Source organism: Canis aureus, chromosome 17 (assembly GCF_053574225.1).
Source record: "Canis aureus isolate CA01 chromosome 17, VMU_Caureus_v.1.0, whole genome shotgun sequence".
NCBI lineage: Eukaryota > Metazoa > Chordata > Mammalia > Carnivora > Canidae > Canis > Canis aureus.
Window position 1 is genome coordinate 30,218,368 of NC_135627.1, and position 12,946 is coordinate 30,231,313.

The 12,946-nt window shown below is 38.9% G+C and overlaps 1 protein-coding gene across 2 annotated transcripts in view; it reads right to left on the reverse strand.

Moving 5' to 3' along the window:
• The window catches only part of SLAIN1 (SLAIN motif family member 1), a 59,332-nt gene that overhangs the window by 14,262 nt on the left and 32,124 nt on the right, over positions 1-12,946 (reverse strand). The window contains exons 3-4 of one of the 2 annotated variants that reach the window (XM_077855279.1): positions 2,669-2,818; positions 1,365-1,514 (exon numbers count right to left, since the gene is read on the reverse strand). In XM_077855279.1, the coding sequence (XP_077711405.1) occupies positions 1,365-1,514; positions 2,669-2,818 (300 nt within the window). The remainder of the gene's footprint in view (positions 1-1,364; positions 1,515-2,668; positions 2,819-12,946) is intronic. The other variant, XM_077855280.1, reaches the window with a different exon arrangement.

Genomic DNA, 12,946 nt, shown 5'->3' on the forward strand with positions numbered 1-12,946 from the left:
TTATTTTTACTACTACTGAATGAAAACATAAAGCCATCACTTTCCCCCCAAAATGTATTTTAAAATTCTCCATAAACACCACACTGTTTCCCAGAGTAGCCTGGACTAATTCTGAAAGCAGGAAATGGTCATGCTTCAGTGAAATGATACTTGGCTGTTTCTACTTATGCTGACCTGAAAAGATAACTCCAGAACAAGTCTAACCCAGTCCTGTGCTCTCTCACTGTGCCTTCTGATGCCTTTCTAATACCCTTGCAGTAATTCCCTCCTAGATGATGTTAACCTTACTGCAGAACCAGTGATAAACTGTCCCATTTCTAATTATCTTCTCTTCCATCATTATTTATCCTGAGAGGTTTATCAATGCAGTTTTATTGAGCTTATATTAAGAAAACTATAAACTCACATGTGGTTCTAAGAAATAAAAGAGAATGCTTGTGCATTCTGCCCAGTTTCCCTCAACGGTAGCATTCTGCAAAATTATAGAGTAATATGAGAGCTGAGATATCATGATATAAACCCATCTTGTTTAGATAAGTCCCAGTTGTACTCAGGTACATGTAAGTATTAAGTTCTATACAACTTTATCACCTGTAGGATAAAATATCTACCACCAGTGTCAAAATGCCAAATAGTTCCAAAAATCCACAAAACACAAAAATCCCTTGTGTTGTCCTTTTATAACCGCATCTACTTTCCTCTGGAGATCCCACACCCTGTCCCTAACTCCCATCAACCACTCATCTGTCCTCCATTTCTAAAATGTTCTCATTCCAAAAATGTTATATAAAGGGAATTATGCAGTATGAAATCATCTTTTTCACTCAGCATAATTCCTGGGAGAGTCATCCAAGATGCTGCCTGCATCAGTAGTCCGCTCCTTCTTCCTGCTGACTAGTACTCCTGGGTATGGGGGTGCCACAGCCTGATTAACCAGACACCTTCTGAAGGACATTGGAGTTCATTCCAGTTTGGGGCTACTGCAAATAAAGTACTACAAATATGGACAGGTTGTTGTGTGAACACAAATTTCCACTGCTCTGGGATAAGTCCCCATGACTGCAACTTGCCTGGGTCTATGGAAATTGCATGCTTGGTTTTGTAAGAAACTGACCAACAGTTTCCACAGTAGCTATACTACAATGTCTTTATATTAATGTATTTTGATCAGAGTATGTCCTAATACCTTTCGATGCCCAAGAGAGCCTCAGAAACACTGGCCTCCCTACAAGGTAGAGTAGTTATAAGAAAAAAATTTCATGTTTACTCATTACCTGGGGAGAACTTCCCAAGCCTCCCTACCCCCTTACATTTCAGGTAAAAGCCTCTGGGTTAAGAAGTTTTCTACTTTAAAAAGAACATACTTTCTTCTTGGAGACGAGCCATGATCTGAACATCAGTGAGATCCTGTAACTTATATCCCATGGAGATAGAATCATCTTCCAATTCTGAAGTACTCAGCTCACTGTCTATAGAGGACTGGGGGCTGAGTGGGGAGCCCCTGGAGGTGTAACCTAAAAACACAAAGGAAATACTTTATTATTTAGTCTAAAGAACTGATATACATAATGCTTTACAATTCTTGTATCAAGTCAGCAATTTTTTCCATTTTCAAACTTTCACCAAAAAGCGACCAACACATCACCATTTAACAGTGAGATGATATGCACATCTTTCAGATGTTCATAATTCACATATACAAAGCCATTTGTTTTTTCAAATTCAATTTTCAATTAAAAAATGTCATTCTGTACTATACACCCCAAAAAATTAAGAGAGTAGATTTTGAAGTGTTTTTTTTTACTACATTAAAAAATTCATATATTACCAGTGCTGAAATCTGCATCCCAGTAGGTAAGTCTGTATCTAAAGGCATTAATATACGAATATATATCCATGTTCACTTTCAATTAATAATCAGATATGCTTATCTATGGTAGTAACTGATTATTAAATTATAATCTGGTCTGTTTTTCAAACAGGTACAAATAGTGCTATGATTGAATAAGAACATCACACATAAAAGGCACACATATATACACAGAAGCATATACAAAACCTTAATAAAGGAAAGAGTACAGTAATCACAGGAGACTTGTAGTCACCCACGAAAGAAAAAAAAAAAAAAAAAAAAAGCAATGGCTTGGGTAATAGAATGAAGGAAGAAAGGACCCAAAAGGAAAGAAACTATAGGAATGGAATCACACCAATGTTGAGACAAATAAGGAAAGGGTAAGAACTTCATCTCACAAAAAGCTACCATGGCTATTTTTTCTGTGTAGCTCTGGCTTAATAAAAAGCTATCAGAAAAATAAAATTAAAGAAAAAAAAACGAGACCATAAAAAGCTTATTTTCCTGAATCATGATAAAAACACTTGAACTGTGCTCAACATATAATATTAAAGGCACACTAAGTGTTTGGAAACGTGACCGGACACGTATATTTTTGCTAACTAGGGAAAACTGCCTACGACACACAATTGAGAGCATGTTCCTGGTGCTAAAGTACAAATTAACGCTTGCCCTCTCTCTGTACTCAAAGTAAGTGTGTGGCACACACTGTCCATTATGAGATCACCCTCAACTTTTCCAGGAAAGATGATATTTAAGCTGTTCTTACTGACTGAATGACAATGCAAGCGGCTAGTTAAGAAGTTGAAAGATTACCTGTTCTTTCAGGTGTTAGTATTGCTTTATTTGAGGTTTTAGAGAAGCTGGGAGTATTAATGCCATTGCTATAAGGGCTGAGTCTTGCAACAGGACTGTAAGGAAAAGCCAGTGAGACATTTGAAGAGAAGAGACTCCGCCATCGGCTAGCTGTCACAGAAGCAGAGAATAAACAGCAGCAGTTAGCTATCCGGAAGCAGATGCTGATTTGTCAGAGGGAGAAAGGGAAGAGGTTAAAAAAAAAAAAAAAATGAAGAGACAAAGCAACTTTTCATCAAGATAAATGACTTCCATTTATCTAAGGCAAAACATGTAAAAACAGGCCATTTCAGATTTAGGGTCCAATGGATACCTTCATTTAAGAATTAGTAACCAGCTTGATTAAAGCCAATATGCCTATGTAATAATGAGAACTTCTGAATTTCTACATTAGAAATGTTTTCTACCTTCTATTTCTACACAAGGATTTAAGTGTTTTGTAGTAACGTAAAAAGGTCAGCATCAAAAACAACCCCGCAAACTTAGAAACTGTAGGGAATGTTAATATTAATGATACACAGTCCTATATTTTTTCCTAAGATTAACTTTCAACCCATTTAATATCGGAAAATCTTATCAAGAAATTTTTATGGAAACCTGCTCTTGGCTTACAGGAGAAATTTAATGGGACTACTGCCTTTCTGAATAGAGTCCAAAACAAGGCTCATAGAAAAACAATACAAAAATCACAAGAGAAAGATTCATAATTTAATGACAGCTATTTTTGATGGCAGGTGTGGAGATTAACTAGTAATTTGCTGGATTTTTTTTCAATAAAAACTATTTGCCAAATTTTCTGTATGGAACATGTGTTACTTGTGTGACATTTAAAAGTAGTATGATACATACATATTATTACTTTAATACTTTAAAATAAGGAACAAAAGGGAATATTACCTACAATTGGCAAATGATCCAATTCTTACATGATTTCACCTGGTCTAATTAATATATTTCCCTCCTCCCAAATTGCCAACCCCTGCTATTAGTTCTTGAGATCACGAAAAAGACCTCAAACTGTAAAAACTTAAGTCACATCAAACATCATATACTCTCCCTTCCAGGGAAACAAATTACTCTGGTAGGAAAATCCATTTTTCTACAAAGCAATCATTTAGACACGTACTAACAAGCAGGATAGGAGGGAACAGGTAAAAACTCTAGATGAGGTTAAACATCACTTAAGGCAATAACTTTGTTTGCATTTGCTGGAAATTTGACAAAACCTGGAGACACAAGTATAAAAAGGACCTCTGTAACATGCCTTCCCCAGACCACTTTTAATGAGCACTGCTAATGAGGCGGGGGGGGGGGCTGAAGTGTTCAAAAATGGGCAGTGAGATGGAGAGAGAGAAACTAAGGGATGTGGGAGTCAAGAAAACAATCAGCTCCAAAACTGGGATGATTAAAATTCTTGCAAAAAATATCACCACAGTTATTTAAAAGAGCAAACAAAACGTTTCCTCTTATTTTAGAGCAAGAGTTCTGGAGAGAAGTACTATCCCATTCCAACAAATACATTTAAAAAAACAAACAACCACAACAAAAAACCCTTTTCCCCTGTAGGTGAAAGACCAAGGCAAAGAAACTGCATTCACAGTGATCCCATTTTGAGAATTCACGAGTGTCTGGAAGGGGCCACTGCAGTGCAGCCTCGCTCCTGGCTGACAGTGCTCACCTCACTTACCTGGTATGTAATTACATGGGGGTGAAGTAGCCCTTCTCTAGCTAAGTCAGAGTGGGGACCCATGGAGCTGGCATCCCCAGTTCCCTAACATCTACACATGTAAACCTGATCCCCAAATACACTGAGAGATAGGGGTTAATAGGCAGCACTCACAAGGTAGCTGTTCACACCTTCAATCTCTAGGACTCCAAGTTTCTCATTAAAATTCTATATATATTTTTTAAAAAAAGATCAATAGCTCTTTGTGACAGCTAACTTGCTTAACAGATGATGTTTGATCATTTGCCAGGCAAATTACAGTAACTGCGTGTTCTCACCCACAGATGCAGGCGACAACGCATCCCGAGTAAACAGCATTCATTACTTTGCACAATAACTACTGTGACCCAGCCTCCCAGTACAATGGCACAGTGATTGTGGCAATGACAGCACAATCCCGACTAAGAACACAATTAGCCTCTATTGCAAGAAAGAATGCTCCACATTGTCCTTTGGCATGGAGGTTTTTAGAGGAGGGAGGAGAATTATCATGGGGGCAAGCTAACAAAACAACAATGTTAAACTAGTGTCCAAGGCTGTGATGGAGGAGGAGAGGTGAAAGGAGCGGAAGCCATTACATCCTAGTCATTCTTCACTATGTAGCCAAAGGGTTATAGTAACAGGAAGCATTTTTATGGTTTTGGTTTTTTTTTTTTTTTTTTTTTTTTGAATAAAACTCTACACCCCAACATGGGGCTTGAACTCACGATCCCAAGATCAAGAGTCCCATGCTCTACCGACTGAGCCAGCCAGGTGCCCCGCCCAGGAAGTCTTCTTACTGAGCATAAAACAAAGGAACTTTCTAAAGGGCAATTTTATCTTTTTCAGTCAATTAATTTAATGGATTTTTCATATGAGGATGTGAAGTCATTTGAGAGGCTCAGTGATGATTGCAATGACCCTAAAAACAGAGTAAGACAATGCTGCTGAAGGAGAAAACAGGTAATAAAGTTCTGAACAGCAGGTTTCCCCATGCTCCACAGCAAAGTTCTACCCATAAGTCAGCCACTCCTCAAATTTAGTCCAAGCCTTTGGAACAAGAGCAGAACTGGGCCAGACCCCAGAATGCACTGAAGATTTTCATTCCCAAATATCTTAAGTTGGCCTGCTTCCCACAAGACTGCTTTCCACATGTTCTCTGTGGACTTATAACAACTTCCTTCATCAAGATGCTCGCCACCTCGTACCACATGAGTGACATCTATTCTTCAGCCAACTTGTAGCCGCTGCCACCACTGCCCCCTGCAATCCTGCTCTGAACAGCATGACCACGGCTGCATTGGTCGGATACTATTTAAACTGTATTACTCTCTTACATTCAAGTACTGCAATGGCTTTTCGTGGCACACAGGATCTGGAAAGCACTCAGGATCATCTCACCAGGACCATTCCCCACTGCTGTACCCTCCTGCCCACTGCTAGCTTTTCTGGCTTCCTTGCTCACATGCTTATATGGCAAAACCTTTTATGTTGCCTCCCTCATCTAACAAGCATCTTCTACTGAAATGAATTTGTTAAAGTACTAAGGTGTGGATGGATCCCTCACCTTTCTGCAAAAAGAGCGTCTAATTTATTTCCGGTACATTTTCAAAGTTGACAAACTTAAAGAATAAATTACAAAATCTGTGAAGCTATTTTTGGACATCACTAGGATTATATAATGTCCCCAAGAAAAAGTGTAATAAATGTTCCAGTGATAATATCAAGAAAAATCACAAAGCACAGGAGATGCAACAGGTTTAAGAAAGAATCTAAATTTCTTTAATTCTCCACAATTAAAATTATTATTAATAAAAAAGTTTCCAGTAACAATGCCATTCCTTCCATGCCTTCCCTAGATTATAGCAAACACAGTAAATGTTCAGATTTTTGTTGAATACATTGATCTCTGCATATAATCAAAAATCAAATTTAAGAGTATAACTTAATTTGCATAACAGGAAAAAGAATAACTGATCTAATGAGAAGCTCAGTAATAGTCCTCAAAAGATCAATGCTTTACAAAGCTAAGAGTACAAAAATAAGGCAGTGCTATTTTTCCAGAAACAATCACATTCATACTTCCTTCTCACTCTTGAGATAGCCAGTTCAGTAGCTAATATAATGTCTGGCACACAGTATACAAAGTTCAATGTCATTAAAATCTTGGCGAGTTCACTAATATTTCCTACCTCAAACCATTCTACCATTCCTATCTTAACATCTAAATGATTCTGCCCAACTCCTTAAACTTATTAACTATAATTTAATACACACAGTAATTCGAAGACAAAAGACAGTTTAGACACCTCAGCCTAACTAGAGATGAAGAAATATACCTGTAGGAGCACATCCCTTCAATACTTCCTAACAGGGGCAGCCTGGGTGGCTTAGCGGTTTAGCGTGATCCTGGAGACCCAGGATCGAGTCCCACGTCAGGCTCCTTGTATGGAGCCTGCTTCTCCCTCTGCCTGTGTCTCTGCCCGCCCCCCTCTCTCTCGCTCTGAATAAATAAATAAAATAAAATAAAAATACTTCCTAACAACTACTAGGTTATTAAACTTTGTGTGTGTGAACCTTCTGGTTTCCAGCTAAATGACTTTATATTACTGATGACTAGGAGCTATGACTGGGGAACTGACACATCCAGGATTAAACAGGAGTCACTGTCTTAGGATAAGCTAGTTCCTGCAATGCTACATTGCACAGTTACAGGGAAGGGTTGTGCCAAGAACGCTAGTTGACAGTGAACCATGCAAGAAGGCAACAAAGCTTCCTCAAATTCTTAAAATGCTACCATTTCTTACAATCAAAGAAACTGTTCACAAAAGAGCTAAGAACATTTCGTGGAATTTCTATAAATCCTACTTCCAACAGTATAGCATCTGAGTTAGGTGAAGAAGTACTGGAAGGCAGTATTCTTACGCTTTCTAGTGGCTTCTAATAGTACAGCCACATTTCTAATCTATGGTCTGAATGTTTGTGTCCCCCAAAATTCACATTGAAATGCTAGCCCCCAAAGATGAGGGTGTTACAGGTGGAGTCTCTGGGAGAAGCTTACATCAAGAAGAGGACAGAACCCTCATGAGTCGGATTAGTGCCTTATAAATATAGAAGAGGCTCCAAAGAGCTCCCAGGGCCCTTCCAAAATGTGAGGATGCAAGAGGTCCACAACCTGTCAGAGAGGGTCCTCCATGTCCAACCGTGCTGGCACCTGATGTCTGATGTCCAGCCTCCAGAATGGTGAGCACTAAAACTGCTGCCATTTATAAGCCACCTATTCTGTGGCATTTTGTTATAGTAGCTTGAACAGATTAAGTAAGATACAGGAGAACATTTCTCTAGAAAACAAGCCCTGATCTTCCCTACTTCTATCCTGTTTCTCCTTTCTCATCTAAGAATAAGACCATAAAAGGCAAAACTGCAGCTTGTAGAGACCATGGTTCCATCTAATTTGCCACATTGTCTTATCTCTCACGCAAAGCAGGTGATGCAGTATCACCACTTCAGAAGGCCAGAATGATCCCGGAAGTGTGAAGAAATCAGTCTAAAGCAGCCCTATAGATGTTTCACTTCTTCTGTCTTTAAGAAGTCTGATGAAAACTCATAAAAAACAGAATGTAGATCTGTTGTATTAAAATTCACAGAACTGCTTTCTAAATAAGTCATAGTTCTCTATCTCCTTGTTCACAGCTCCTCTCAGCTCCCCAAATTTATATTCTTCTTCCTCCTTCCCTAACCTAGAATCTTCCTTGAGAAACTGGCCACTGTCATTTAAATCTTCACAGGCAACACCTTGTGTTATCCCTGAGCCAAAAAAAAAAAAAAAGAAAAAGTGAAGTGCTTCAGAATGATGCAGATACCCAACATTTACAGACCACACCCAGAGTCATCTCTTCCTTCAAAATTTACCAACAGATCTAAAAAAGAAAAACAAAAAAGAAAAAAAAAAAAACAAATATTAAAGGTCAGCATCCAGTAGTCATGCAGATATCTTTCAAAGACACACACAGCACACAGTTACTTCCCTGCTCCACAGTCATTCTGAGAAATCTGGCCCTGATGCTCCCACCTGCTTCTTAAAATTCATTTCTCTATTCATTTGGGCAGGCACCCACAATGGGACTATAAAGTACCAGATGCTGCAGATACTCAGATGAATACAACACGATGATTGCTCTCTTCTCCTTCCCACTCCAATTTCTAAAGACCAGCTTGTGTGGAAGGCAGGCAAGTAAGATATACATATGATGCGATACAGTAAGGGTCCCATGAAATACATTCACAAAGTGAAGACAGTGATTAACTTTCCAAGAGAGTCCAAAGACTTCATGGGAAGATGTTATGTTCAACATGGCTCTGGAAGGCTGAAGAGTTCATCCTGTATGGTACAAATACCATTCCAGGTGGAAATAACTTATGTGAAGCCATGGAAGAAAAAGCAGTGCACATTCAAGGAATGGCGAATGCTGTTGGGGCTGAAGTATAGGTGTGTGGGGGAAGAACTGGGGCTGGAGGGTGGGTAGGGGCAGCTTCCACACTCTCATTAGGAGGATGTGCTTTAATATTCGTGTTTTGACTGAGAAGGAGAAAGGCATGGTAGGTATGTGTTTTATGAAGATGACATAAATCATCACATAGATGATGGACAATTTGGGTAGAGAGTGACAACTGGAAGAGCAATTAGGAGGCTTCTCAGCAGAGCTGGTGAGACATCAGAAGGTACTGAACTAAAGTATCAGCAGAACATTTAATGAGAACACGTTAAATAAGCTACATGTGAGCTAAAGAGGAGTTATCTGATGATCCATAGGGAGTGGAGAAAAGGAGGCAGCCAAAGCTAACACATGATTTCTAAGACACTGATTCCATCCACTAAGACAGGCAACATGAGATGAGCATGCTTAATGAAAGGAGAAAACGAGCTGAATTTAAGATAGTTATAGGACATGCCCACGTGCTAGTGCCCACTGAGGAGGTGGGAATCAGGAAAGAAGCTAGAGAGAAAGTATTTGGGACACTTGAACAAGGAGGTGTTAGATGAAGCCATAGGCATGAATGAAATCACCCAAGGAGAATGTACATAAGGAGAACAGAAGGGACTTAAGGAACATTTATGAGGGTAGATAAAGGGGGACTTGGTAACAGAGACTAAGAAAGGTCACTGAGAGAGAATTCAGGAGCTTGAGGATCAGCAGAGGTCCCAAAACACTAAAGATAATGATGGGATGCATCCTGGAAGCAGCAGTTAATATGGGAATCACTGATGAGAGGTCCTAAAAGGGAAATAAAGAAATGCCAACTATCTAGACAATTGGGCCACTGATGGGAGCAGTTCAACAAAGGAGCTAAAAGAGAAATCTGTGTTCATAGATCAAGTATATATAAGATGAGAGAGAAGAAATAACTCTTTCTAGAGAGATCTGGCTTTAAAGGTACGAAGAAATAGGGTTGTAGTTTACAAAGCATGAAACTCAAGGAAGAATATTTTTAGGATAAGGGGAAAGAGCAGCATATTAATAGAATGAGAAAAACAGAACCAGTGGAGAAAACAGGAGTCTGCTGAAAAGGGGAATGCACTGAAGGGAGGTCTCAGATCAAGAGGAATGGGACAGAGAGATAAGGTAGAGGAAACTGGGAAGAGAGAGAGTTACTCCTTCCTCTGTAACTGGAGGCAAAGCTAGTGAGAAGACAGAGAATGCAATAATGGCCTCTTTTATCTATAAATAGAAGGTAATGAATGTGTTCATAAGGCAGAGGCTGGAATAAAGAACCAGTGTAGCAGTAGTAATGGCCTTGCCCCCACTGGGAGAAGTCCAAGTGATTGCCCAGATGAGTCGGTAACAATATGTGAGTCTAAAAAAATTATTTGAAAATATTCAGGTATAGATAGTTGACTATCCTATTGACTACAAGGTTATCTACCACTGGAAAATTTTAGAGATCTTTGGTAAGATCTTGGTAAAGGGACTTAAAAGAAGGGCTAGAGAGCTGTGAAAATCAGAGATCACAGCAACAGGCTAACGCAAGAGTTGGCCAACATTTTCTGTAAAGGGCCAGCTAGTAAAATTTCAGGCTTTGCTGGCCATACAGTCTCTGTTGCAACTACTTAATTCTGCCATCATAGCAATATAGCAGCCACAGGCAACACATAAATGAAAGAATGTGACCATGCTCCAATATAATGTTATTTATATATGGAGAGTGGAGTTTCATAAAAATTATGGGTTGTGAATTTTTATTTTTCCCAACAATTTAAAAAGTGTTTGGCGCTCTTTTATCTCACAGGCCATACAAGAACAGGCTGAAGGCCAGATATGGCCAGAGTTTGCCAACCCCTGAGCTAACATACCTTCCAGTTTTATAATATTCACTCTGGAGAAAGCACAGGGTTAGAACTGCATTTTAAGGGCATGTCAGCTGATGCAATATTAACAATGACGGCCAACAGTATACTTCTTTATTGCAATTTTTCGTAACATATTATAACAAAGATCAAAACATTATAAGGACATTGGACTATGAATCCAGACACCAGAATTCCAGTCTCCATCCTGTCACATGCTAGATCTCATATGGAGAAAGTCATGTAACATCTTAGTGTTTTGCAGGGCTGTGGCAAGCACAAGACAAAAGTTTGCAGCATGCATTCACAAACTATAAAGTATTTTTTTTTTAAAGAAGCCTACTGAAAAGTTACAGCAAGTTGGAGCAAAACCATACTCCAAACCCAGATGGGGAATGTTCTAGAAGCTAACTAGGAGAAAGGAGGAGAATACAGAAATGTTCTGCTCTTTCACTCTTCCCAATTCTCAGGCATTTTTACCTATCTTCTCAAAATGATGGGCATGCTTTCTACATCATGTCTCATCTAGACAATTTCACAGACTCGGTCTTTCCTCAACTAGGTCTGAGGCAAAGTACCAAACCTTAAACATTCAACTCTGATGAAGGCAGGTCAACAGTGCTCACTTCTGTATCCAAAGACTACCTCAGAGGAAACATATGTCCCAAATGCCACATTTTAAGGGCTATGGTTTCTTCAAAACCACAGGTTCCCAAAGTCATATCTTTGACACTTAAATAATGATGTTCTCTACCAGTGTCCTGGAAGGTTAAGGCCAGAGAAGGAAAGGGGAGATAAACCGTCAATCCTCAACTTTTATTCCTTCTTCTCACAGCAGGTGGGCGGGCATCAGTACTGAGCCAAGCAACTGGAGGAATTCCATACATGGCCCTTCACTAACACCAGTGACAGAGTGGTCTAAGATCAGGGAAGGGAGAGGAGGCATCACCTCTTTTAATACCTGCGATTCTCCTACATTGGCAGGAACTTTTATCCAAACCACAGCATTTTGGTCTAAAGCCACACACCACCAGGGCAAGATGATTCCTATTTTCATGAACCATCTTCTCAGCTATAAACTTCCCAGGTGATCATATTATATTTGTCTACATCGAGAGGCTACAGATAGATCCACTCAAAAATCTGCACTGAACTTAAAGGAATTAAGGAACCTAGGTGAAGACAGTATTTTACTGGTTCATTTTTTTTTTTTTTAAGATTTTATTTGAGAGAGAACAAATGCGGGGGAAAGGGAGAGAAAGGGAGAGGAAGCCACAGTCTCCCCACTGAGCAAGAAGCCTGACGAGGAACTCTATCCTAGGATGCTAGGATCATGCCGAAGAAAGAAACTTAACTGAGTGAGCCACCCAGGCACTCCTACTGGTTCACTCTTATAAACAGACTGCCCAGACTGAAATATAAGTTTTCTTAAGGAGCTTTAAGTACACATTAAGTAAGCACTACTGACTTGGCCCCAGCTTGAGCAAGCCCCTTGGGGTAGGAACATATGGCTTGCAGCTTATCTGATCTGCTATTTTTATTGGGCAAACTTGGGTAGCATTAATTCCCCCACCGCCCTCTACGACCTGATTGAATATGTACATGGGAGCTGGGAAATCCTGCTACTTTTTTGATATAGGTGTTCTTAGCACTCTTTGACAGACATACACAAAGTAAAAAAGATTCAACTATTATGCATTTGCTAGTGTATTCACCTAAGGAGAAGGGTATCCCTCCCTAATTGGTATTCTTAGTGACTATTTATTCAGGATAAGTTCATTAAGTATACTTATAAGTCAATATACATACCTGCATTTGTTACATGTTAACACATATTTATATTTATAAACCTGTTTGTGTTATATGCTAGTATATATACATATTTATGTGTTTAAATATATATTTATACACACTGTCCCAGAACACTGTAATACTCAATATTTATACTTCCAGTTGTATTCAAAATGTAACAACTTACAAACATGACTTACATACCATCTTTAAGAAACACCTAATAAAAGATCATTTACCCATAAAAAATAATACCTAGAGCTAATCAAGAAAGTCACTTTCAACATAAGGATTAAATAAGTTTTAGAATATATGGTTTAAAAGTAAGGGATTATACACCTGCAATGATTAGCAGATAAGTGTTTAATTCTTGAATAAGAATTATAAAATTTCACCA